Source organism: Xenopus laevis, chromosome 2S (assembly GCF_017654675.1).
Source record: "Xenopus laevis strain J_2021 chromosome 2S, Xenopus_laevis_v10.1, whole genome shotgun sequence".
Taxonomy (NCBI): domain Eukaryota; kingdom Metazoa; phylum Chordata; class Amphibia; order Anura; family Pipidae; genus Xenopus; species Xenopus laevis.
Genome location: NC_054374.1, coordinates 154209323 through 154234581, shown reverse-complemented (window position 1 = coordinate 154234581; position 25259 = coordinate 154209323). Strand labels below are relative to the sequence as shown.

At 38.2% G+C, this 25259-nt stretch overlaps 1 protein-coding gene across 1 annotated transcript in view; it reads right to left on the bottom strand.

Annotated features, from left to right (window-relative positions):
• Positions 1-996: 996 nt before the first annotated feature.
• The window catches only part of LOC108710000 (progesterone receptor), a 38074-nt gene continuing 13811 nt past the window's right edge, over positions 997-25259 (bottom strand). Inside the window, exons 4-8 of the mRNA XM_018250341.2 lie at positions 12072-12380; positions 11800-11944; positions 6170-6300; positions 3648-3805; positions 997-1869 (exon numbers count right to left, since the gene is read on the bottom strand). Of these exons, the coding sequence (XP_018105830.1) occupies positions 1714-1869; positions 3648-3805; positions 6170-6300; positions 11800-11944; positions 12072-12380 (899 nt within the window). The 3' untranslated portion in view covers positions 997-1713. The remainder of the gene's footprint in view (positions 1870-3647; positions 3806-6169; positions 6301-11799; positions 11945-12071; positions 12381-25259) is intronic.

Here is a 25259-nt window from a genome sequence, read left to right as displayed (position 1 = left end):
TTAGTAGTTCCATCTCCTCAAACACAAGCTTAGAAAATATTGTATATCAACAGTCCAGAAATGTATGAAGAACACTATTGTTGACATAGTTCATAAATTGAAGAGAAGAGCACATGAACTTCTATCACCCACACTTGGAAATCTATCACCCACACAAGAGACATCAATGTGCTCTACCCTTCAATATCTATGAGTGATTGAGTGTAAAGAAAAAAGTGTGCTGAAGTTCAACTGCACTTAATAAGTAGCTCCATCAACTGTCCACAAAATAAGTCTATGGGGGGGAAGTCATAAAAGTGGTGAGAGGCCATTTTTGGAGTAAAAGTGGTGGTCAACTGGAATAAAATACTTTCCCCATATTCACAAACAGGAATCTGCCTAAATTCCGACTCAACCGCCACTTTTCATATTTTAGTGAAAGAAAGAAAGTTAATAGACATTTCTGATACAAATCCCTATATTATGCAAAATAGCATTTTTTGTAGTTAGACCCTTATATCTTGTTAGGAAGAATTGGAATTGCACAAACATATTTTAGAAAAAAAATGATGTACAATTTTCCCAGGTAAAATAAATCCCCTTCCCCAGAAATTCCAAATTTGATGGCTGACAGACAAATTTACTAAGAGATAAAGACAGATTCAAAAATTGAAAAATATTGGTAGACTGTGATATCCTTTTTACTTAGTTAAGTTGCCTAGCTAAAAATTAGTTCCAACTTCTCAAACACTAAGGGGGTTCTTTACTAAACTCCGAATGCAAAAATCACGAAAAATTTGTGATTTCTGTTGTATAAAATTGGACTTTTAAAAAATCAAGAATTTTTCGGAATTTTTTTATAACCCGAGGATGGAAAAGTCCGAATCAGAAAATCCGGCATCTCAGACCAGTCAAGGTTGCATATAAGTCAATGGGAGAAGTCTCAATGATTTTGTGATGTGCGCTGGGTTTTTGGCAATACCCCGAAGTTTTTGGGCAAAATTCTGAGTTTTCGGGTGAAAAATCTGAAAAAATCTTGAAAAACGTGAAAATTTGATTTTTCACGATTTTTTCCCACAAATAAAATGTTCGGGAAAGTGTATTAATAAACAAGCCCCAAAAACCTGTACAGATTTGGTCTAGAGTTTTTTTCAGAAAATATTGAGATAAATTCCGACCTTGATAAATAACCCCCTAAGGGTTCAAGCACACGGGCAGATTCGGGGAGATTTAGTAGCCTGTCGACTTATCGCCTCTTCTTCGGGGCGACAATCTCCCCGAACTGCCTGCCGCCTGCTATAATGAGAAAACGCCAGCGCCAATGCACTCATGGCGCTTCAATTTCCGAAGTCTCCCAAAGTTCCCTCACAAGGAAACTTCAGAAAGCGAAGCACTGCCAGTGCATTGGCCCCGAAGAGGAGGCAATTAGTTGCCAGGCGACTAAATCTCCCGAATATGCCCGTGTGCTTGAACCCTAATAATTTAGCTTAGAGATTTTGAATGATAGCAACCCACACATTCATGGAGCACCAGTCTATGGCTCACATATTCCTTGGACAAAATGAAATTCTTCTGCTAATCAAAATGAGGAACCAAAGCCATTATAGCCGATAGGAAATCCATCTTCTCACATGCAGTTTGCAGCCCAAAACAAAAAAAATGGCCATTAGAAAATTTTTATCACAAGACAGATATTAATTAAATAATTTTAGGGTGATGAAAGAAATATGATGTTCACTTTTTGTGAAACACGAGTGGCTTCACCATCCCAGCTAGGATCTTGGGTAACTGGGCAGAAATCACTTCCGACATCATTTCAGGAAATTCCACGCTAAGCGATCGAGACTGCAGGAATGTGTTGAGACAATAAAGGTGAAGCTTCTTTACCAGCTGGTGGATTCAAAGAAATGAAAGGCATGTTAATGACAAACACACAAAACATGGCATGACAAGACTATTGAGGGATTATTGAATAAAAAAGTACTCCAACTCAGACCTGCCGAGTTCAAGTCAATGGCAGATATCCCATTGATATCCTGATCTGTGCTGGGTTTCTTTCAATCATACAAAGATTTTGGAGTTTTCGGGCGGCAAATCCAAAAAAGTTGCAGTTTTCGGTGACAATTTCAAAAAATTTGTACAATTTGGATTTTTTCACGATTTTTCGAAGTTTTTTCCGGCTCAAGAAATTCTCATAAAAGTATATTCATAAATAGTGTGGGGGGAAGTCAGTGCGGATTTGGTCAGAGTAATTTTCAGAAAATATTGAGAACTTTTTAGATTTTGATAAATAACCCCCTTAAAGTAGTGTTTCATGTAATGGTGAAATATAAAGTAATATATAATAAAATACTTAGGGGCAGATTTACTACGGGTCGAATTTCGAAGTACAAAAAACTTCGAATTTCAACATTCGAATTAAAAAACTTCGAATTCGAAATTTCACAAAATTTGGCAATCCTGCGGTCGAATAAAAATCGTTAGATCAAATGATTAAATCGTTCGAATTGAACGATACGAATGATTTTTAGAGATCGATCGAAGGATTTCTCTGCAATAGTTATACATGAGAGGCTCTTGGGGTCCACTGTTCACCCTTGACTTTCAATAGCAACAATTACAGGCTACCTCTTTAGAGAACTTTCAGAAAACACCTCTACCATTTGTGTATGTACCTGGTTCCCTTCATCTCTTCCACTCACCTGGTGTTTAAATCCCTTTCACACCTTGGTGGCCAAAGGTTCTCATTTAGGTTGTGTCCCTAGAGCACCTATACATGGGATATAACTCACATTTAGCTAGTCCTTGGTCATTGGGTACCATATTGGTCTCTTCTTTAAAGAGGAACTCCACAAAAACATGACTTTAGCTTTTTGAAAAGTAAACATAATTTCAAGCAACTTTGCAATATACATCAATTGAAAAATATGCAGACTTTTCATGATTTTTAATGGTTTGGAACAGTTCCCTAAGCCTAGCCCCCTGCTCTCCTGCTGATCTCTCTGACTACTTTGCTGAGCTGGCTGACTACTGTTACTTTGTATCCACAGCCATCTGTCCTCAGCCTGCATCCTCCAAACCCCACAATTCCCTGCACACGTGATTTCAATAAGGAAAGGAACATCACAGTGCAATGCATTGTGGGTTATGTAGTTCATGCATGCTGTCTGTAAGCTGTGGAGTAGTTGTTACAATTTGTAACATCAGTGTTTAGTCCCTTCTTCCCTGCCAGGATTTCAAATGATACAGAAAGAGAAGAACTGTTACACAGCTGGATTTCAGCATAGAAAATGGCATTTATTCATACTTTTTAAAGAAACAGGTAACTGTGATGGGTATATTAGGGGTTTCTGTGTTATGTGGGCCTCTTTATCAAATTTTGGTTTGGAAACCCGGAGTTCCCCTAATAAAGGAACTAATTTGAGGAAAGGTTTGGACTTGACTTTTCAACCTCTGCCATTATATGATGATGTGTCCCTTTGTAATAAAAATAAGTCATTTTAAACTTTACTGCTGTCTTTAATCAAAGCTGGTGAGAAGTACAGTATGGTGTTGTATAGTATCATCCATTTCTAACACTGACATATAAAGCAATGCTAAGTTAAACAGAAGGGAAGAACTCATTACTAATTTCAGGAATGATTGTAAGAAAGAGAGATTAGACTTACTTCATGCATGGAGTCCATGAGTTTGGTTAGTTGATAGAAACGCTGGGAGTTGGCAATCACACCTTTATGTCTTAAGCCAATAGCCTTGGCCAGCTCTTGAATGTAATTTGACCTCATCTCATCAAAATGTGTCTGACTTTTAAGTCCTTCCAAAGGAACTAGAAGAAAAACATGATTTATAGTTTGGGGAGAAGAACATTTATGTTAAGAAATATGGTCAATTTCCTTAAATTTTGTCTATAAAGGTGTCAAATCTTTGGAAACCAGTTATCCAGAAAGCTCAAAATTACAGGAAGGCCATCTCCCATAAATTTCATTTTAATCAGATTACTACAATTTTAAAACCTGCTTTTTCTTTGTAATAATAAAACAGTGGCTTATAATTGATTCCAACTAAGATATAATTCATTCATATTGGAGCCAAAACAATACTTTTTATTTTAATTAATGCTTAATTATTTTTTTTTAGCAGACAAGGTATGGACATCAATTTTACAGAAAGACCCCTTATCTGGAAAACCCCAGGTCCCGAGCATTATGTATAACAAGTCCCATTATTGTACTGTATCAATTACGATATGCAGTGGAGAAAAAAGAATCCCATTTGTCACAGATCATAGGATAGTGCTTTGCATCTGAATTTCACAGCTACAATTGTGCTTCAATTTTCTTGCAAGGTGTGGTGTTTATACAAATGGCCTGCAGGTATCACTGTGCACATGAATTATACTGTGTATACATAGTACTTTCGCTTAAGAGTGATAGAGTTAGAAGTTACTGTTGTGTAATGGCTGCATGAAACTGCTAATAAAACACTGTTATACTCTACTCATCTTCTGCTACCCAAAACATAACATATTGGCGACGAGATGTCTCTTCTACCTCTGCAGCAGCCTGCAGCTTTTCTTCCAAACCCTGGTGAGCCTATCATACCTTTTACTGCTTGGATCCGTATGTTTGAAAATTACATTATTGCTGCTGACCAAGGGGAGATTTCTGCTGCTAGAAAGCGTGCTTTACTTTGCTACCAAAACATAACACAAGGCCTATTTGTTCTCATGTTGTGCCCCAATTACACCATTTCTCTATGTTGTAGATACCTCTGCCGCAGTCCTTATTACTCCTTCGTCTGCTGCTCTTTTGTGAGTCAAATACCCAGTCAGTTTTTGTAGCTCCTTAATGCTTAAAAGGAACATCATAATGCACTGTATTTTGCTATTATTTCTATTTCTATTGAAACTCTTTCCTAGAGCCCTCCTGTCAATCTTATAATTGTTCTAGACAGTGTCAGACTGGGACACCAGGAGCCCACCCAAAATCCTTAGACCAGGGGCCCACTCTCAGTACTAATATTCTTAATCTCCTCAATCAACCTCTATTCTGCTAGTTTGTTTTCTTTACATACTATAATCTATTATTACATCTATTTAGCCTCTTTGTTCTCATAGAATAGGGAAAGGCCATGAAATAGGCCAAATGTTTAGCAGCATTAGGGCCCACTGATACCTGGGCCCCCCGGGACTTTTCCTGGTATCCCGGTGGGCCAGTCCGACACTGGTTCTAGAAGAAGTCAAGGGATATCATTTATAAACTTCACGCAGCGCAGAATGATTCACACAGTTAACCTATTTGCCCTGCGCATCGTTATATTTATAAAGTATGGGCAAACAGAATTGAAAATTTTTATTCGCACGGCAAATGTCCATAAGGGTTTTTTCGATTTTTAATTGCAAATTGCAAATATGTATGCACATACTCTGCGTTTTAGAAAGAGAAAATACAGTATTTGCAAAACAGTTTTTACAAATTGCGAATTTAAATTACTGGCAACGCTATTTTCCCGCAAAATGAACTTGCACAATCACAAACACCCATCTCATTTGTGAGCCATTTGCGAATATTTGTGCGCAATGCGAATTCGCAAACATAAGAAAGACAGGCACAGCAATGCAATAGTTCAGCATTCAGGAAAAAACATGGGCAATACAACCACTGGCGAATAAATGTGCGCTGCACAAACCGCTGCAGAAACCGTAAGGGAGAAGATGGCGACTGCGAATTCCACGGGAGAGGACCTGCGCCGAGGGGTAAGTAGCAACTTAGAGGCATTTGCCCGAGGGGGAGGTAGACCGGGGGGGGGGGTGGAGGGAGGGGGTCCAATGGGGGGGAGGGGTTTTGCGCCGAAAGGGTTTCCTTCTCCTTTAATGCATTTGGACAAAAAAGTCGCCATGGGATAAAACGCCCATTGACTTTAAAGCATTTGGACAAAAAAGCCGCCATAAGATAAAATGCCCATTGACTTTAAAGCATTTGGAGCCAGAAAAATTGTCGCACGCTTAAAAAACATTTGATGCCTATTGATTTCAATGCTTTCGCAAATTTTTCGTTGTTTCATGAATTTTTTCACAGTTGCAGATTTTTAGGCAATGCAAAATGGGACAGATTCGCTCATCTCTAGAGATAATACACCAAATTTCACATTTTTGCCCTTTAGTGAATATGCCCAGACGTATCTCACTCACTTGTGTTGAGCAGCAGCAAAGCCTTCATGCACAGGAACTCCTCGTGGGTAACTTGTAACTTCATAAACTCTTGCGGCAGCTGCCACATGGAGAGGCAAAGGGTATAGAACGACGAATCTTTCATTCTTTGTCTAAAGGACACAAACAAAAACACATGAAACCCCTAAACAGCCTCTGCAGCAAGGACATCAAGCTCAGGACCGTCAAACTGAAATTCAGATACAACTTCAGATACAATCATCTTCAGGCAGTGCTGTTACTTTATTTACGTTATATAAGTGTTGCTATCACATAAAATGAATGTTCCGTTGGCTGAAACCAGTCAGATTAAATAAACAGCAGGTGGCGCTGTTGTTTTAAATTCATTAATTCATTTGCGGGTTATAAGCCGCTCATATCTTGAAAACTCGAAAAAAAAATTGCAAAGGTGCCTAGAAGAGCAATGGCACACCAATTTGTTTTTAGGCTTTGTATTTCCTTTAAAGGGCACCAATCATAACTGAAATCATTTCCTAAGTAAATACACTATGTGAAAGTTCAAGGAATCCGATTTTTCAAACAGTTAGAATTGTTTGTATAATGTAAATGATCAGCTCACTATTCCTTCTGCAAGATCTCCCCTATCTCCCCTGCAGTTCTAGCTGAGGCAGCCATCTTGGATTTCACTGGCTCCTCCTACCTATATCTTCCCAGCCAACTGTAGCTCTGAAATCTTGCACATGCTCAGTTGAAATTCCTTGTTGCTTATCAACCCTTCTAAGCTATTTTCAAATCAGCCAAACCTGTGTGTTAGCTGCTGTTCAGTAGTGCTGCCACCTGCTGGAAGTTACTGTGTGTCCTTCATTTGCATAATGACTTTTCCCTATCTTGTCCCCTGCTGGTAATCTCCTGATACTTCTAGTGGAGGAGTTTACTAAAACAAGGCATTCTGGGTAGAATACTCAAAGCAGTGTTACAATCTGAGCATGCTCCTGAAATTTGCATATTATAGTCTGTTATAGTCTCAGTATGGCCTCCCTCAGTGAAAGAACCCATTTGATAAAGTAAGGGATTTTTTAAAACCTGCAGTTTTTTTCAAAAAACTATATATGTAGTTTGATTAAACGTGTTTAAGTTGTACTGGTCAGATTGTTAATATGTGTTTGATTTTGGCTGTGATAGGTGCCCTTTAAGACCATTTGCCTTTAGAGTGCTGTACAGCTACAGATGATATTTATTTATGGTGAGACTTCGTCAATTTTGTGTTAATGGGAAAAAAAAATGCTCATAAGCTGTGCAGTATTTGGCCGATCACTGTATCCCTATTTACTGTATCCCTACTGGGATGGAACATTCCTTAAAGGGGAACTATTTCGAAAATGAAAATGTAATATAAGCTTCATCATACTGAAATAAGAAACTTTCTAAACACAATCAATTAAAAATTCATCATTCTTTCTGAAATGATCAAGTTTATGTTCACTATTCCTCTCATTATCTGTTTCTCTTCATTCTCTCTTCATGCAGCAGTTGGGTGTCAGATAATCATTGACAGTTAGAGCCAATATATCTTATAGGGGGGCTCCTATTAAAATCCACCCACATTCTGCGTAGTGAGTACATGCAATGATGCTGTCATTTTCATGAAAAAAAAAATTAATGTGTGTCCAAACCATTTGAAACATTCCCTTTTGCACAGCTTGCATGAATGAGCCCTAATGGGTTTTGTTTATTTTCTCGTCCCATTAACAGGCAGATATTTCCCAGTTCTACAGCATCATTTCAGCGAAAGTGGGAAACTATTACACACGCAGGGTTACAAGTTACAAGAAGTAATTGTGTTCAAGGGCAACTCGTATTTCAGTGATATGTTTCTTTTAATCATGGTCATGTTGACCTGAAAATTGTGGCTGTTGTAAAAATAGCAGCATTTGACTGCACATAAAAGCCCTCATATGGTATTATTATTCAGTAAGGAGGCACGTAGTTGCTCCAGTATTTATGAACTGGCTGTAAACCTGATACTGTGCTGCAACAGGGATTCATTTAGGTTTCTCTAAAGCTTTAAATACCGTTCCTTATAACAATTCCGTGTCTGAAATAAATGAATGCCTAAGGGAATACAATGGAAAACCATACTACCCGGGTCAATTTCATAGACGTTGTATAAAGGAGTAAGAAGAAGGTGCTCTGACTATAGGTGGCCATACACAGGCCGATAAAAGCTGCTGACAGACTGTGTCGGCAGCTGATTGGCCCGTGTATGGGGGCCCCGACTGGCATCCCCGATCGAGATCTGGCCGAAAGTCGGCCAGATCTCAATCGGATGGGACAGAAAATCCCGTCGGATCGCGGCCGCATCTGTTCGTTGATGCGGTCCCGCGATCCGACCGCCCGTTTACCGAATGCTAGGATCCGATATTGCCGACCTCAAGGTGGGCATATCGGAGGGAGATCCGCTCGTTTGGCGACATCGCCAAACGAACGGATCTATCCATGTATGGCCACCTTAAGGGAGCTTGAAGGGATCTCTGACTAAGACAGGGACACACATAGGGAATGCACTGAATCCATAATTCTTTAAATTCTGACTTGACATGAAATCCATCTCAAAAGATCTGGCCAAACATCTAAGCATATCCGGATATCTAATTTGTAAATGTACATTTTCAACAACAAAACTGTCTTCATCTGATGGGATGCTCATTACCTCGATCAACTCGGCACTTTGTCTGGGGAGAATCTTGGACTTCTCTCTCTTCTTCTCTAATCATGTCAACATCATTGTCAATACCCGTCACTTCTTAAAGGAGAACTAAAGCCTAACTAAATAAGTAGCTAGAAATGTTGTACATTATGCTTTGGGCTTTGTACCAGCCCAAGGCAACCACAGCTCTTTAGCAGTAAAGATCTGTGTCTCCAAAGATGCCCCAGTAGCTCCCCATCTTCTTTTCTGCTGATTCACTGCACATGCTCTGTGCTGCTGTCACTTACTGAGCTTAGGGATCCACTCACAATATACAGTACACATAGAATAGAAATGTCACAATATAAGGCTGATTAGTAATTAATACAGATAATTACTACATGGCAGCACAGAAACCAGTGCAATTAGCATTAGAATTTAATAATCAGCCCTGTAGCATCAGCTTATATTACAGGGGAAGCTCATTCTCTGCTGGATAATTAGTGACGAGCCCTAAGCTTAGCTTCTCAACAGCCAATCAGAGCCCACTGAGCATGTGAGTGTCACAGACACTTTCCAAGATGGTGACCCCCTGTGACAAGTTGTAAGTCCTGGATCATTGCTGCTATTGACAAGCTGAAACTTTAGGCTGGTGCAATAAGTTCAATGTATAAAATATGGCATTTTTAGCCATATTTATTTTTAGGGTTTAGTTCTCCTTTAAGCAATATTGCCAAAATATGTCCCTTTGTTTCTCAAGCAACAGCTAAGATATTCATGCTCTCATCCTATCCTGACTAGACTACTGCAACTTGCTACTAACTGGCCTCCCTAACCCCCATCTCTCCCCACTATAGTCTGTATTAAATTCTGCTGCCTTTAGTGATGAGCAAATTTATTCATCAGGCATGGCTTTGTGACAAAATTCCATACTTTGCTACCTGCAATTTTTTTCGCGAAAAACAGCAAAACATTTGGTGACGGAAAAATTTGCCGCAACAAAAAAGTCAAACGTGTAAACATTTGTAAAAATTTTTTTAGACGCCCATTGACTTTAATGCATATGGGGTAAAAAAAAGTCACCAAGACAAAATTGTCGCTGAGACAAAAAAGTTGCCTAAAGAAAAAATGCCCATTGACTTTAATGCATTTGGAGTGAGAAAAAATTTGTTGCGCGTGTATAAATTGTTACACGTATAAAGAAATTTTGACGCCCATTGACTGGGTGAATTTTTCGCCAAAGCAAAACGGGACAGATTAGCTCATCACTAGCTGCCAGAATTCTCCCCCTCTGATCCAAGATGGAACAGCCCCCTCCCTGCTGAAGTCCTTACTGTGGCTTTCCATAAAACAATACATAATAACTTATAAATTCCTCCTCAAACCTCTGTACCTCACTAACCTCACTATATCTCTTCCTTGTCTTGCGTGTGGTTTCTTAGATTTGGAATGCCATCCCTGAATTCTTCCGGAGAGAACCTTTCCTCCAATTATGAATGACATAACAAATACCTCTTTACAAGGACAAAATGGGGAAGACGAGGACACCCACTGACACATAGGGGACGATTTATCAAAGGTCGAGGTGAACTTTCGAATGAAAAGAATTCAAATTTTGAGCTATTTTTTGTGTACTTCGACTAGGGAACAGTCTAAATTCGATTCAAATTTGAAAATTCTAATATCGAAATTTAGCATGTACTGTCTCTTTAAAAATAGCCTATGGGGGACCTCCTAGAATTTGGAGTCAATTGGTGAACTTTGAAAATTCAACGTTTTTTCTGGGAAAAACTCTGAAACTAGTTCGATCGAATGCGCTATTCCTTCGATTCGTACCATTCAAATTCAGCTGAATACGGACCTATTCGATCAAAAACTGACCTATTCGACCAAAAAAAAAACTTTGACTTAATTTTCGTTGGTCTTTTAGAATTTCAAAGTTTTTTCAATTTGAAATTCAACCCCTAATATATATGCCCCATAAAGATAAGGTTATATCAGTAGCATAGGAGAGATTTCTTTATCGTACGAAAAGTGACGTTGTCAACCACTAGAGGATGTGATCCCTTACTAAGGGGCATATATATATTAAGGGTCGCATTTCGAATTGAAAAAACTTCGAAATTCGAATTCAAAAAGACCAACCAAAATTAAGTCGAAGTTTTTTTTGGTCGAATAGGTCCGTTTTTGATCGAATAGGTCCGTATTCGGCTGAATTCGAATCATATGAATTGAAGGAATAAAATTAGAAAAAAAACTTTGTCCACCAATTGACTCAAATAGGTTCTCGGAGGTCCCCCATAGGCTAAAACAGCAATTCGACAGGTTTTAGATGGCAAATGGTCGAAGTCAAATTTTTAAAGAGACAGTACATGATAAAGTATTTTTGGTCGAAGTTTTTTTTGGTCGAATAGGTCCGTTTTTGATCGAATAGGTCCGTATACGGCTGAATTCGAATCATACGAATAAAATTCGAAAAAAAACCTTGTCCACCAATTAACTCCAAATAGGTTCTCGGAGGTCCCCCATAGGCTAAAACAGCAATGCGACAGGTTTTAGATGGCAAATGGTGGAAGTTGAATTTTTAAAGAGACAGTACATGATAAATTTGGATATTGGAATTTTCTATTTTTTTTCAAATTCGAATCGAATTTGGACTATTCCCTAGTCGAAGTACACAAAAAATAGTGCGGAATTCGAATTCCTTTCATTCGAAAATACACCTCGACCTTTGATAAATCTGCCCCTAATAGTTCATAATGGGTTGGATGCTTTTTAGGAAAGAAGCCCATTACTAAGCATTAGGACTATGCTATGATGGAAATGGAAAGTTCTGCATGTAACATTAGATCTATGATTGTTGAACAAATGCATGGTGCGCTGTAGAGTCAGTTACATACTATTTTATGTGCCATAGATACAAGGATCAGAAAGGATAGTAATAGGACACAGGGGTTGTACTTACTCGTTTAATATCAAATCTGGTGCAAAATACAGCATTTGACCACTGACATGTTGATACGACCTCCATCCCAAGGCAAATACCATCAGGCTCATCCAAGAATATTGCAAAAGGGTAATCTGGTCATCAATGTGTAAGTTTCTAAACCCTACAAGAAAAAGCATTATCTTTACTACATATAGATCAGTTACTAACACCACGAACGTGTGAGGTGTTTCAATATGATTGTACAACAAGGAGGCATTGGTTACTTATTGGGTGAAACAATATCTTACCAGGAAGGGACTTGGACCATTTTACTACACAAACGAGTTGTCGTTCACAAAGCTGATTGAGGCTACTCAACAACGCACTAGGGGTCTCGGGTTGCGTATTATCATAACCAGCGTATACAACCTCAGGCTCGATACTCTGCAAGATCTGGAGCAACTCTGGGGTCAACTGGATTTCCTGAGCAGAACGGTTGGATATTCTCCTCATTAGAATCTGCTGACATTCCACCGAGAGAGTGGGTGGCGACTGAAGAACAACTGTATCGATTTCTCTCCCAGTTTTAATGCGACCAAACTTTTTAAATTTGCGACCTAAAAGTGGAAAGAAATATAAAAGATGGTTATGGTTGAGATTTCTTATTTCTGAATCCCCTTGAAATGTCATTGAATCTAATACAGGTGAAAGATTAATATTTATGTTGATGCATCTGGTTAATTTCAACAGGGAATTAAGGTGGGACTCTATGCACCAGATTCATCTATTGAAGTGCAGATAAAATCCAAGATTCAGTTCCAAACATTTTTTTCATGATTTGATGAATTTTATGAATGCAGCACTTTTTAGTAGCCCAGTTTTCTGTAGATTAAATGAAAGCAGAGCATGTAGTGACCCTTCACATTTCCCCTTTCCAGTCTCCCTTTCACACTTGATCCTATATATTAAGCACCTAACTAATGGTACTGTACCAAATTTTCTTATGGGTAATGAATACAGAGCAGGCAGTAACCTAGTAACAGAAATACTACTAAGGGGCCGATTCACTAACTTCGAGTGAAGGATTCGAAGTAAAAAAAACTTCGAATTTCGAAGTGTTTTTTGGGCTACTTCGACCATCGAATGGACTACTTCGACCTTCGACTACGACTTTGACTTCGAATCGAAGGATTCGAACTAAAAATCGTTCGACTATTCGACCATTCGATAATCGAAGTACTGTCTCTTTAAAAAAAACTTCGACCCCCTAGTTCGCCATCTAAAACCTACCGAACTCAATGTTAGCCTATGGGGAAGGTCCCCATAGGCTTTCCTAAGTTTTTTTGATCAAAGGATATTCCTTCGATCGTTGGATTAAAATCCTTCGAATCGAACGATTCGAAGGATTTAATCGTTCGATCGAAGGAATAATCCTTCGATCGTACTATCTGCGCTAAATCCTTCGACTTCGATATTCGAAGTCGAAGGATTTTAATTCCCAGTCGAATATCGAGGGTTAATTAACCCTCGATATTCGACCCTTAGTGAATCAGCCCCTAAGTGTGTTAAAGCAGTAATAAAAAGGGAAAATAGAAAATGGGGAACTAATTGCTTCATTTGCCAAGACTAATCCACAGTTTAAAAATATAATATAAATATTCTGATTACAAGAAATCGATTTTGAGAAATGTAAATATTCTGGTTCCAAGGAACTCTGAAAAAGCAAATCAGTACTTGAATAAGAGTTAGAAATGTGGCACATATGGCTCAACTCAGACAAGTTAGTGGCTGAAACCGGATAAGGTTCTGTTCTAGTAATTAAACTTCCTGGACTCCACTTGTACTTAATGCATTTTTAACCTTTGCCTATAAATCAAAATGGATCAGGCAGTATTTTCCACTGTCACTGACAACACATATCATGGCAAATTGCACAGGTGGTAAAGTGTATATAATAAAATCAAGTGACGGATCCCCAGTTTTGGAACCATTTGATGATGTTTAGGGTTGGGGTTTTACGGAACATTAATAAAAAGACACAGGTTAATTGTTAAAAACCAATGTAGAAAATAAACTACAGATATGGAATCCGTTATCTGGAAACCCGTTATCCAGAAAGCTCCGAATTACGGAATGGCCATCTCCCGTAGACTCCACTTTATCCAAATAATATTTAAAATGATTTCCTTTTTCTGTGTAATAATAAAACAGTACCTTGTACTTAATCCAAACAAAGATGTAATTAATCTTTATTGTAAACAGAACCAACGTATTGGGTTTAATTAATGTTTAACTGCTTTTCTAGTAGATTTAAGGTATAAAGATCCAAATTACAGAAAGATCCGTTATCTGGAAAACCCCAGGTCCCGAACATTCTGGATAACAGGTCCCATACTTGTATACTGTTAGCGCAATCCTTAGATTAGATAAAACCTGGTACTTGTCACTTCTTATTATGATGTTGCTCTTTGGGTTTTCATTATTATGAATATGTTTTCTTGCTTTGATTAATGGATCACTTCTAGATAATTATTCTTTTTTTCTATGTTTTAAAGACTCCATCTCACAATGAAACACAAAATAAAGTGCTATTAAAATTCTGTGTACATCTCAATACTCCACTGGGCAGATCTTGGGAGTTAATTATGTATTATATCTTGACAGTGAGAAATGAAATAAGTTACTGTTTGATTACACCAGTACTGAACAAAATATCTGAATACTTGTTGGCAAGAAATTCAAAAGATGGCAGATGTTGATAAATCATAATAATTGTCTACATATTTATAGTTGACATGGGGCACTGCAGTGTACGGGACATTATATTTTCAGCTAAAAACATCAAACAGAAATTGTTGTCATTTAAAACTATGTATTTATTTTATATACAGTATATATTTATATATATATAATATATATATATATATATATATATATATATATATATATATATATATATATATATATATAAAATATATCAGTAGGAACAGGCACTTCTTTTAGAGCACACTAGTAGAGAATTACTACACGTGTTGTAAAGCAGTAAACAAAAAGGAAAAATAGAAAATGAGGACGTCATTGGTTCATGTTCAAAGACTAATCTGAAAAAAGTTGTTTTAAGGGTATCATTAGTAATGGGTTGCAGTCTGAAAGTGAGGCTCAATTCAAAAAATGGAAATATTCTGGTTACAGGGAACGCTGAAAAAGCAAATATGTTGAATTATTATTTTTGAAATGCGATATAGGACTTAAAGAATTTCAGGATCCTTTTTCTAGTGGCACAAATTTCTTAGCTTGGACAAGTCAGTTGGTGACAGAGGATAGGCTACATAAATGTTTAAGCAAATTAATGTGCACAAGAGACTGGTCCTGGTGGAATAAATCCTCTGGAACTTAAAGCTCAGTTCAGCTTTAGCAAGGGCACTTTTTCTGATTTTTAGAGCAACATCAGAAATGTATTTTCACAGACTGGCCAAGTATTTATTGTGATATTGCTCTGCCTACAACTGGCCACGGAATCATCAAATAACTGATCATTAGCTTGGTTTTGTAAGCAGAGCAACCTCAAGACTTTTAATCTCAGCTGGAATGAACAGCAGGTGGCGGTGTTTCTTTAAATTCATTATTGTGTCAGTTTAACAACTGCCAATATCTTGAGCTACAAAACAAATAATCAATTTGCGTTGCTAATGTGCTTAGAAGAGTTCTCTCATGTTTAATACAGAGAGAGATGTGACTTTGTAGAATTTTCTCCCTGAAGTGTCTGTACTGGTAAATATATTAGACAGCTTTAATTGAAGGTTATAAACCTCTAACAAGGGAGAAAATAAATGATATAGGTATTGGACCTGTTATCCAGAATGCTCTGGACCTGGGTTTTGGATCTTCCATAATTTGGATCTTCATACCTAAAGTCTACTAGAAAATCATGTAAACATTAAATAAACCCAATAGACTGGTTTTTTTCTCCAATAAGGATTAATTATATCTTAGTTGGGATCAAGTACAAGATACTGTTTTATTATTATAAAGGAAATCTTTTTTAAAAATATGGAGAATTTGGTTAAAATCTCTATGAGTTTCTATATATGTGTGTGTGTGTGTGTATATGAGTCTATGAGAGACGGCCATTCCGTAATTGAAACCTTTCTGGATAACGGGTTTCCGGATAAGGCATCCCATACCTGTACATAAAAACACCTAAAATTCACATTTAGTAGAAGTTGATCTAGAGTCTGGTCCAATTGGTCTCTGGGAGTCAGGAAAGAATCCCTGTCCAAACCAAATTTGAGAGATTTGAGAGACTTGAGATATGGAGGGGTTTCCCCTATTCTGGATCAACTAGCTATTGGGCAGGTTTGAACTTGATGGAAATGTCTTTTTTTCAAGCTAGAATACTACATTACTATATAACTCCAACCTGCTACCCTCAAACTGTTGTTGAGATCAGGGATGGGCGAATTTGACCCGTTTCGTTAAAAATTTGCCGCCGGCGAAATGTAGCAGACGCCCATTAAAGTCTATGGGCATCAAAAAAAATTTGTCGCGCAGCGAAATTATTTTGTCGCGTGTCTTTTTTTTTTTGACGCACGTCTCCATACAAGTCTATGGGTGTCATTTTTTCGGCGAAACAAGGCGAAAAAATTCGCCCATCCCTAGTTGAGATACATCACCCAGCATGAGAGCTTGGGTGCCGCATGTTGGACATTCCAGAAGGATATGCCCCGTGTTCTTGAACTTAAACATTGAGTTAGAGACCCAATTCCAGTTCCAAAAGGCAGAGATAAATGTCCCTGAGCATGATTAGCTTTTCAAGCACTCTCTGCCACATAATAAAGCTGATACAAGAAGAAAGATGAAATAGAAACAGTTACTTGTAACGCTGATCTCGTAATCTTCCGCAGAAATTAATATGGATACAAGGTTCCCAAAATCAGGTTAAAACAGCACAAACATCACATGTCAGACTTTAAAGGCAGTTACTGTTGCCATAAATTTGGAAATGTAGCTATTAAACCCTTTGTTACTGCATGGAATATAGAGTATATATATTATATATACAGTAGATTGCCTAAGTTATATATACAATATAAGCATTAAAAAAAAAAAAAAAAAGAAATTGTAAAAAATTATATTTTTAATTAACACTTAGGGGCTGATTCACTAAGGGTCGAATATCGAGGGTTATTAATTAACCCTCGATATTCGACTAGGAATTAAAATCCTTCGACTTCGAATATCGAAAAATGCAGAAATGTATTTTCACAGACTGGCCAATTATTTATTGTGATATTGCTCTGCCTACAACTGGCCACGGAATCATCAAATAACTGATCATTAGCTTGATTTTGTAAGCAGAGCAACCTCAAGACTTTTAATCTCAGCTGGAATGAACAGCAGGTGGCGGTGTTTTTTTAAATTCATTATTGTGTCAGTTTAACAACTGCCAATATCTTGAGCTACAAAACAAATAATCAATTTGCGTTGCTAATGTGCTTAGAAGAGTTCTCTCATGTTTAATACAGAGAGAGATGTGACTTTGTAGAATTTTCTCCCTGAAGTGTCTGTACTGGTAAATATATTAGACAGCTTTAATTGAAGGTTATAAACCTCTAACAAGGGAGAAAATAAATGATATAGGTATTGGACCTGTTATCCAGAATGCTCTGGACCTGGGTTTTGGATCTTCCATAATTTGGATCTTCATACCTAAAGTCTACTAGAAAATCATGTAAACATTAAATAAACCCAATAGACTGTTTTTTTTCTCCAATAAGGATTAATTATATCTTAGTTGGGATCAAGTACAAGATACTGTTTTATTATTATAAAGGAAATCTTTTTTAAAAATATTGAGAATTTGGTTAAAATTTCTATGAGTTTCTATATGTGTGTGTGTGTGTGTATATGAGTCTATGAGAGACGGCCATTCCGTAATTGAAACCTTTCTGGATAATGGGTTTCCGGATAAGGCATCCCATACCTGTACATAAAAACACCTAAAATTCACATTTAGTAGAAGTTGATCTAGAGTCTGGTCCAATTGGTCTCTGGGAGTCAGGAAAGAATCCCTGTCCAAACCAAATTTGAGAGATTTGAGAGACTTGAGATATGGAGGGGGTTCCCCTATTCTGGATCAACTAGCTATTGGGCAGGTTTGAACTTGATGGAAATGTCTTTTTTTCAAGCTAGAATACTACATTACTATATAACTCCAACCTGCTACCCTCAAACTGTTGTTGAGATCAGGGATGGGCGAATTTGACCCGTTTCGTTTCGCCAAAAAATGTCGCAGACGCCCATTAAAGTCTATGGGCGTCAAAAAAAATTTGTCGCGCAGCGAAATTATTTTGTCGCGTGTCTTTTTTTTTTGACGCACGTCTCCATAAAAGTCTATGGGTGTCATTTTTTTGGCAAAACGAGGCGAAAAAATTCGCCCATCCCTAGTTGAGATACATCACCCAGCATGAGAGCTTGGGTGCCGCATGTTGGACATTCCAGAAGGATATGCCCCGTGTTCTTGAACTTAAACATTGAGTTAGAGACCCAATTCCAGTTCCAAAAGGCAGAGATAAATGTCCCTGAGCATGATTAGCTTTTCAAGCACTCTCTGCCACATAATAAAGCTGATACAAGAAGAAAGATTAAATAGAAACAGTTACATGTAATGCTGCTCTCGTAATCTTCCGCAGAAATGAATATGGATACAAGGTTCCCAAAATCAGGTTAAAACAGCACAAACATCACATGTCAGACTTTATAGGCAGTTACTGTTGCCATAAATTTGGAAATGTAGCTATTAAACCCTTTGTTACTGCATGGAATATACAGTATATAAACTCTATATACAGTAGATTGCCTAAGTTATATATACAATATAAGCATTTAAAAAAAAAAAAGAAATTGTAAACAATTATATTTTTAATTAACACTTAAATGGTAAGTAATAGAAGAGAAAAAAAAGAAATGCCCCAAATGCATTTGAGCCATGCACGTTCACAAAACACAAATATTTATTTTGTAACCTTCCATTTGGGGTTGTTGGTTTTTAAACAGCAGATAAAGGCTGACTATTGTAGAACAAAATCAATATCCAGGATCAAAAATGACCCCCACTGATTTATATCTGATCTGGTGGAATTAAACAGCTGCCTTTTGGGGGTAAGAGTGATTCTCCCACTGACGGCTACCGTGCTGTCTAAGTTATATTATCCTTCCTCTGAACCATCATGATGAAGAAGTTGTGCATAGGCTGAACTTTATGTACTTTTCTTCAACCACCGTGGAACGATTTACCATCAGAAACCATTGGGACTGGAATGATATCGAGGGTGTACCTGTGCCAAGAGTCCAGGATATATTTTGCAGTTATAACTTCCCCCACAATCTGGCCACAATCTGCATTCCTCCCTCCGCCCCGATGAAGAAATGATGCAACTGCTCTGATTCCAGCCAAGACTTCGAGGTCGTGCTGCCCTGCAACTCTGATTGTGCTAAAAGCAACTCATAAACACCTCTCATTCAAACTGAAAAACACTGAGCTATGACTCAACTCCCCAAAATACAATGTTTCATTTAACATTCACCTGCACTGCTGTTACTCAGCAAGCAAAAAAACTCATCATTAGCAGTTGTCCAAATAATGAACTGTTAAAGGAGAACTAAACCCTAAAAATGAATATGGCTAAAATGCCATATTTTATATACTGAACTTATTGCATGAGGCTAAAGTTTCAGCTTGTCAATAGCAGCAATGATCCAGGACTTCAAACTTGTCACAGGGGGTCACCATCTTGGAAAGTGTCTGTGACACTCACATGCTCAGTGGGCTCTGATTGGCTGTTGAGAAGCTAAGCTTAGGGCTCGTCACTAATTATCCAGCAGAAAATGAGCTTCCCTGGCTGTAATATAAGATGATGCTACAGGGCTGATTATTAAATTCTGATGCTAATTGCACTGGTTTCTGTGCTGCCATGTAGTAATTATCTGTATTAATTACTAATCAGCCTTATATTGTGACATTTCTATTCTATGTGTACTGTATATTGTGAGTGGGTCCCTAAGCTCAGTAAGTGACAGCAGCACAGAGCATGTGCAGTGAATCAGCAGAAAAGAAGATGGGGAGCTACTGGGGCATCTTTGGAGACACAGATCTTTACTGCTAAAGGGCTGTGGTTGCCTTGGGCTGGTACAGAAGCACAAAACATAATGTACAACATTTCTACCTACTTCTTTCCTTAATCTTTAGTTCTCCTTTAAAGTAAGGGAAATCAATATTTGGAGTATTTTGGTTTTGATTTGACGTCCAATAATTGGGCATAGTCTTCATACCTGATAACATATTTAGAGATATATTTTATAACACTGATTCAAAAAATAACTAGGTAAAAAGTAAAAACTACCTGCCAGTAGAATGAAATTGAAAGGGCACCACAACTCTTATTGACCATCAAACTGGGCTTTCTAGAGTATTTACTGGAATAAAAATAACATTCACACCAAATCTTTGTACTGACCTTTACTATGCACCCAAAAGCCCGTGCTCTGGGTGTCACAGCCCATGGTTTGAGTCATGTTATGCTTAGTGGTATATGGGCAATGTGCAAAGTGCCTCCTTGCCTCTGTGAGTAGTTACAACATGGCCAACAGTGGTCAGCACACCCAGAACCCCCCATGCACCAGCAATGACAACTACCAGCAGACAAGCAGTCCTGAGTATGCAGAAGAAGTAATGGCTTGTTCTATCATTAGGCTTAAAGGACAAGGAAACTTAAACTAAAGAAGTAGCTAGAAATGTTGTACATTATGTTTTGGGCTTCTGTACCAGCCCCAGGCAACCACAGCCCTTTAGCAGTAAAGATCTGTGTCTCCAAAGATGCCCCAGTAGCTCCCCATCTCCTTTTCTGCTGATTCACTGCACATGCTCTGTGCTGCTGTCACTTACTGAGCTTAGGGACCCACTCACAATATACAGTACACATAGAATAGAAATGTCACAATATAAGGCTGATTAGTAATTAATACAGATAATTACTACATGGCAGCACAGTAACCAGTGCAATTAGCAGACAGTAAAGTGACCAACAATTGAAAAACTCGGTGGCCTTCTGTGAGATGATGTGGCATGTAAAGTCTAAAATAGAATAAGTGATAGAACAACCCAGAGGGGTAACATAATTAAAGCAAACAAGCAAGCCCAGTCCCATGCTCCACTGTTCCCCCAGGAGACACAGCCTAGTGTAGGGATCACAGCTGGAAAGGGACTTGGCTTCCACTGCAAATGACCCTAAAGCACTGTGGATCCCCACCTGTATCCAACCTTACTGGGCTTGTAAATACTTAATCGTGACTGATACTGTATTGCCAGATCTATTGCCTCAGTGATGTTTGTACCAAGGAAGTGCCTTTTCTATTGAATAAACCCTTAGTTACAGTTCAGCAATGACACTTTTCCTCCAGACACTTCCAGCACGGGCTCAGGTACTAGTTCATCTAGTCAGACGATACCTACATAATAAATTAGCCCTTTCTTCCAGTGGTCACAACATGGCTAGCAGGTAAGACACTGTGACAGATGTAGATATGTATTTATTCTAACATGAGTCAAATCAGGCTGCATTCTTAATTCAGCTGCTTGTCTTCTCTAATGTGTCATCTAATCCTGAAGAATGGTCTTATTGACCTGGTAGAAGAAACCCTAACATGTTATCTTCTCTAAATCATGCTGCCTGACCACAGCTTGTCTATAAAGTATAGCAAAAACACATTATTCAGGATGAAAAATCATCAGGGTTTTTTTCTTTTTACTTTCTGAGAAATGTCCTGAGCCAATTCTCTCAAGTCAGAGGCAATTTGGCAAATGCATCAGAATGGATCCTCGGCTGGAATTCATCAAAGGAGAAGCATTTCCTAACTGCCAAGACCCAATATGGATGATGACTGATGAACCAGAACTAAAGGATATGAATTACTAAACTCCCTGCTGCATTTTGAGTATGACCATGGCTATTATCATAAACCTGCTGTTTGATAACCCTTCTACCTTTTTTACAGAGCATGGTATAGAGAGCATAGCACACATACATACATGGCTCAGTATTCACATGTCTACGTTTATAGTTTCCATGTTTTTCATGTGTTACAGTTACAGTCATGTTCACATTCTTTCTTTAGAGAATTAAGGTAGGAATGGGTATTTAACTTTGTTCTCCACTTCAGAGGGGCCACCACCAAGAAACTAATGATAGGTGGAAAAGTGACATCCACCCATTAAGTATTTTTGTCTAGGTGAGCCCATCTACACTAGCACTGTAAGCCTAGTTTACCTATATCCACTGGTTATGCCTGTAGAATCTCACAAAATGTAAGGTTATCTCAAGACTTTGCGCAGTTTGTGTGCCTCCTACCTAACCTCACATGTTGCATGGAATTTACCTTTGTATCTGGCAGAAGATTACAAGCTGAGAAGTACCAGCTGCAAATAAAGTGGACTTCCGAAAAGGAATGCGTTATGGGTAAAGATATTGGTTATTATTATGAGCTCTATGAACAAATAATTAATGACAAATAGGTATAGGGATGTTGTATCTAGAACAGAGGTCCCCACCTTTTTTGCCTGTGAGCCACATTCAAATGGAAAAAAAAGTTGGAGAGCAACAGAAGAATTAAAAAAAGTTCCTGGGGGTGCCACATCAGTTAGCCCCTCTGTGGACTGGCAGCCTCCAGGAGGCTCTATCTGGCAGTACAAATGGTTTTTATGCAACTAAAGCTTATCTTCAAGCCAGGAATTCAAAAATAAGCATCTGCTTTGAGGCCACTGGGAGCAACATCCAAGATGTCAGAGAGCAATATGTAGCTCACGAGCCACTAGTTGGGGATCACTAATCTAGAACATGGGTCCCCAAGCTTTTTACCCATGAACCACTTTCAAATGTTAAAAAAGTTGGAGAGCAACATAAGCATGCAAATAGCTCCCGGTGGTACCAAATAAGGGCTGTGACTTGTTATTGCCAGCCCAAATATGGACTGGCAGCTTACAAGAGAATCTGTTTGGAAGTACACCAGGTTTTTATGCAACTAAATTTGTCTCCAAGCCTTGAATTAAAAAATAAGCACCTGATTTTAGGCCGATGGGAGCAACATCCAATGGGTTGGTGAGCAACATGTTACTTCTGAGCCACTGATCTGGAACATACTTTCCTGCCCCCCCATACCCCTTCTGCTTTCTTGGTATGAGACTTTAAACAATAGGTGGCTTATGACCAGTCAAACTTAGACAACACCGTCACACATTCTAGGGGAACATAATATAAGAAGTCATTATGTGTTCACATGATATAAATACAAAATAAAATAAATTATGCTATACTGGACCTTCATGTTACATACGATTGTGCCTCTTTGGCTGCTGAACTCTAGTAGCTCAAAGAGTTTCAGGATGGCTCTGACTCCAAGAGAAAAAAACAAAAATTTGATGCTCCAGTGGGAAAATAAAGATATTACCTCCAGATTTCCTCCCTGCAGTTGTGCCATACAAACACATTCAACCTCTCCCTTTATATAACGTATTCTCTGTATAATGGGCTCTATTAGTGGCTCTTAGCCAATGGTCACTCGGTGCCAAGCAGTTACTTTTAATAAAAGTGCAATGATTTAAATTCCAGGTTACACTGCTCTGTAGGGTAGATGATAAATTACACTTTTGCCACATATTTTATGTAGAATGTAGATGTATTGAAGACATAAATTAGAGTTGGACACAGAGGCAGAATTAGCGATGCTATGGCTCTGCTCCCAACTCTGCTGAAACAGTCACAGAAATTTGCTTGTATAAGACGGTGGCGAAAGAGCATCTATATGTGTGTCCCTGGGTTGGTGCCCCATGGGTAGTGGTTCCCATACTGAGGGTCCCCCCCAAAGGGCATTAGGTAGTATGTGGGGTGCAGCCTGAATACCAGTTGGTATGGGATGGGATGAATGCTAATTAGTTCTCTATTTTCTTCTAACAATATTAATTGTAACAGAATTTATTCGGTGAAATGATTGCCTATATTGCATACTTGATCCTACCTAGATATAATGAATCCTTATTGGAGGCAAAATAATCCTGTTTAAATTGATTTTAAGTTTTAATTTTAAGAAATGTTTAAATTAATTTTTAGTAGACTTAGGGATTATCAAAATCCAAATTTTTCTGATTTTTTAACTAAAAAACCCCACAATTCGACCTTATTTATTATTAAAAAAGTTCAATTTAATTGGTTCGGTAAAAACTCAATGAAATCCATCAAAAACCTGAATCATACAATTGTTTTTTTCCAGAATTGCTCCATTTTTTGGGGCTTTTTCCTGAAAACCTGGGATTTTTGCCCTGAAAACCCCGGATTTTCAGGCTAATTCGAACGCAGACCATATAAACTTCAAAATAGGATAGGGACCTCTGCCACTGACTTATACACAGCCTCGTCACGTCTGAGATGGCGGATTTTCGAATTCGGGCTTTTTGCTGCATCGAACTTTAATAAATCTTGAAAAATTTGAGTTTAAAAAAAAATTGAGTTTTGCGCCGAAAAACCCAACAGGAGTTTAGTAAAGAACCCCCTTGATGTATGGAGTTGCAAAATATGAAAATATATCTTATCGAGAAAACCCCATGTCCCCAGCATTCTTGATAATAGGACCCATACCTCTATTGTATTTCTCCTGCAAATATCAGAATAACAGGGAAGAGGATTCCACATTTTCTGCACAAACTAGAAAAATTTAATCTGGGGGGGAGCAGAAATTAGTCTCTTTTTCACAGAAAATTAAACAATCCAGGGAATATTCCACTTTTATGTGTTCTCTTCCCAAGGAAGGGAGTGGCTAGAGGTCATCAGCCAGCCTGTGCCATGTATAGAGTTTGTTTAGAGAGGGAGTTTGATTTGATCGTTATCGTGGACAGACTGGCAACTTCATATTTCACATGTGAATTGCAAAGCCGAGCAGAAGAATTTCGTGGCTCCAATCCCTTTGTGCTGCTGCTATCAAAGGCACTTTACTGATCTCCAACTTCTGCTTTGGCACCAACAAGTGCCAGGGTAATTAATGCAATCAAGGGCCAAGCAGAACTTCCCTTTCCTGAACTCACAACACATTGAATTGCATGTAATAAAATAGCCTCCTCAGTCATATTCAAGAGTTTCATATGATTATCTCTGGCACTGGGTCATGGAATTGCAAAGCACTGTTAACGTTAAGGCTGCTCAAGAGAGTTCACATGATGAAGCTCTGGCTATGCTCTGTAATGATGAAGACCTCAAGTGTCTGTTTGCTCTTCAGAAACATAGGGGATATCTGATTTGGGTGACAACTTGGAGCTCTTAAATATTAACTATTTAACTTGTAAATTTTGGGGTCCTGTCTCTGACCATAAACATCCCCTTTCAGATACGGCTTTGAAATGGTCAAACTACTTTTATGTGAAATTGCCCCTACCCAGTTAACTTCGTCAGTTG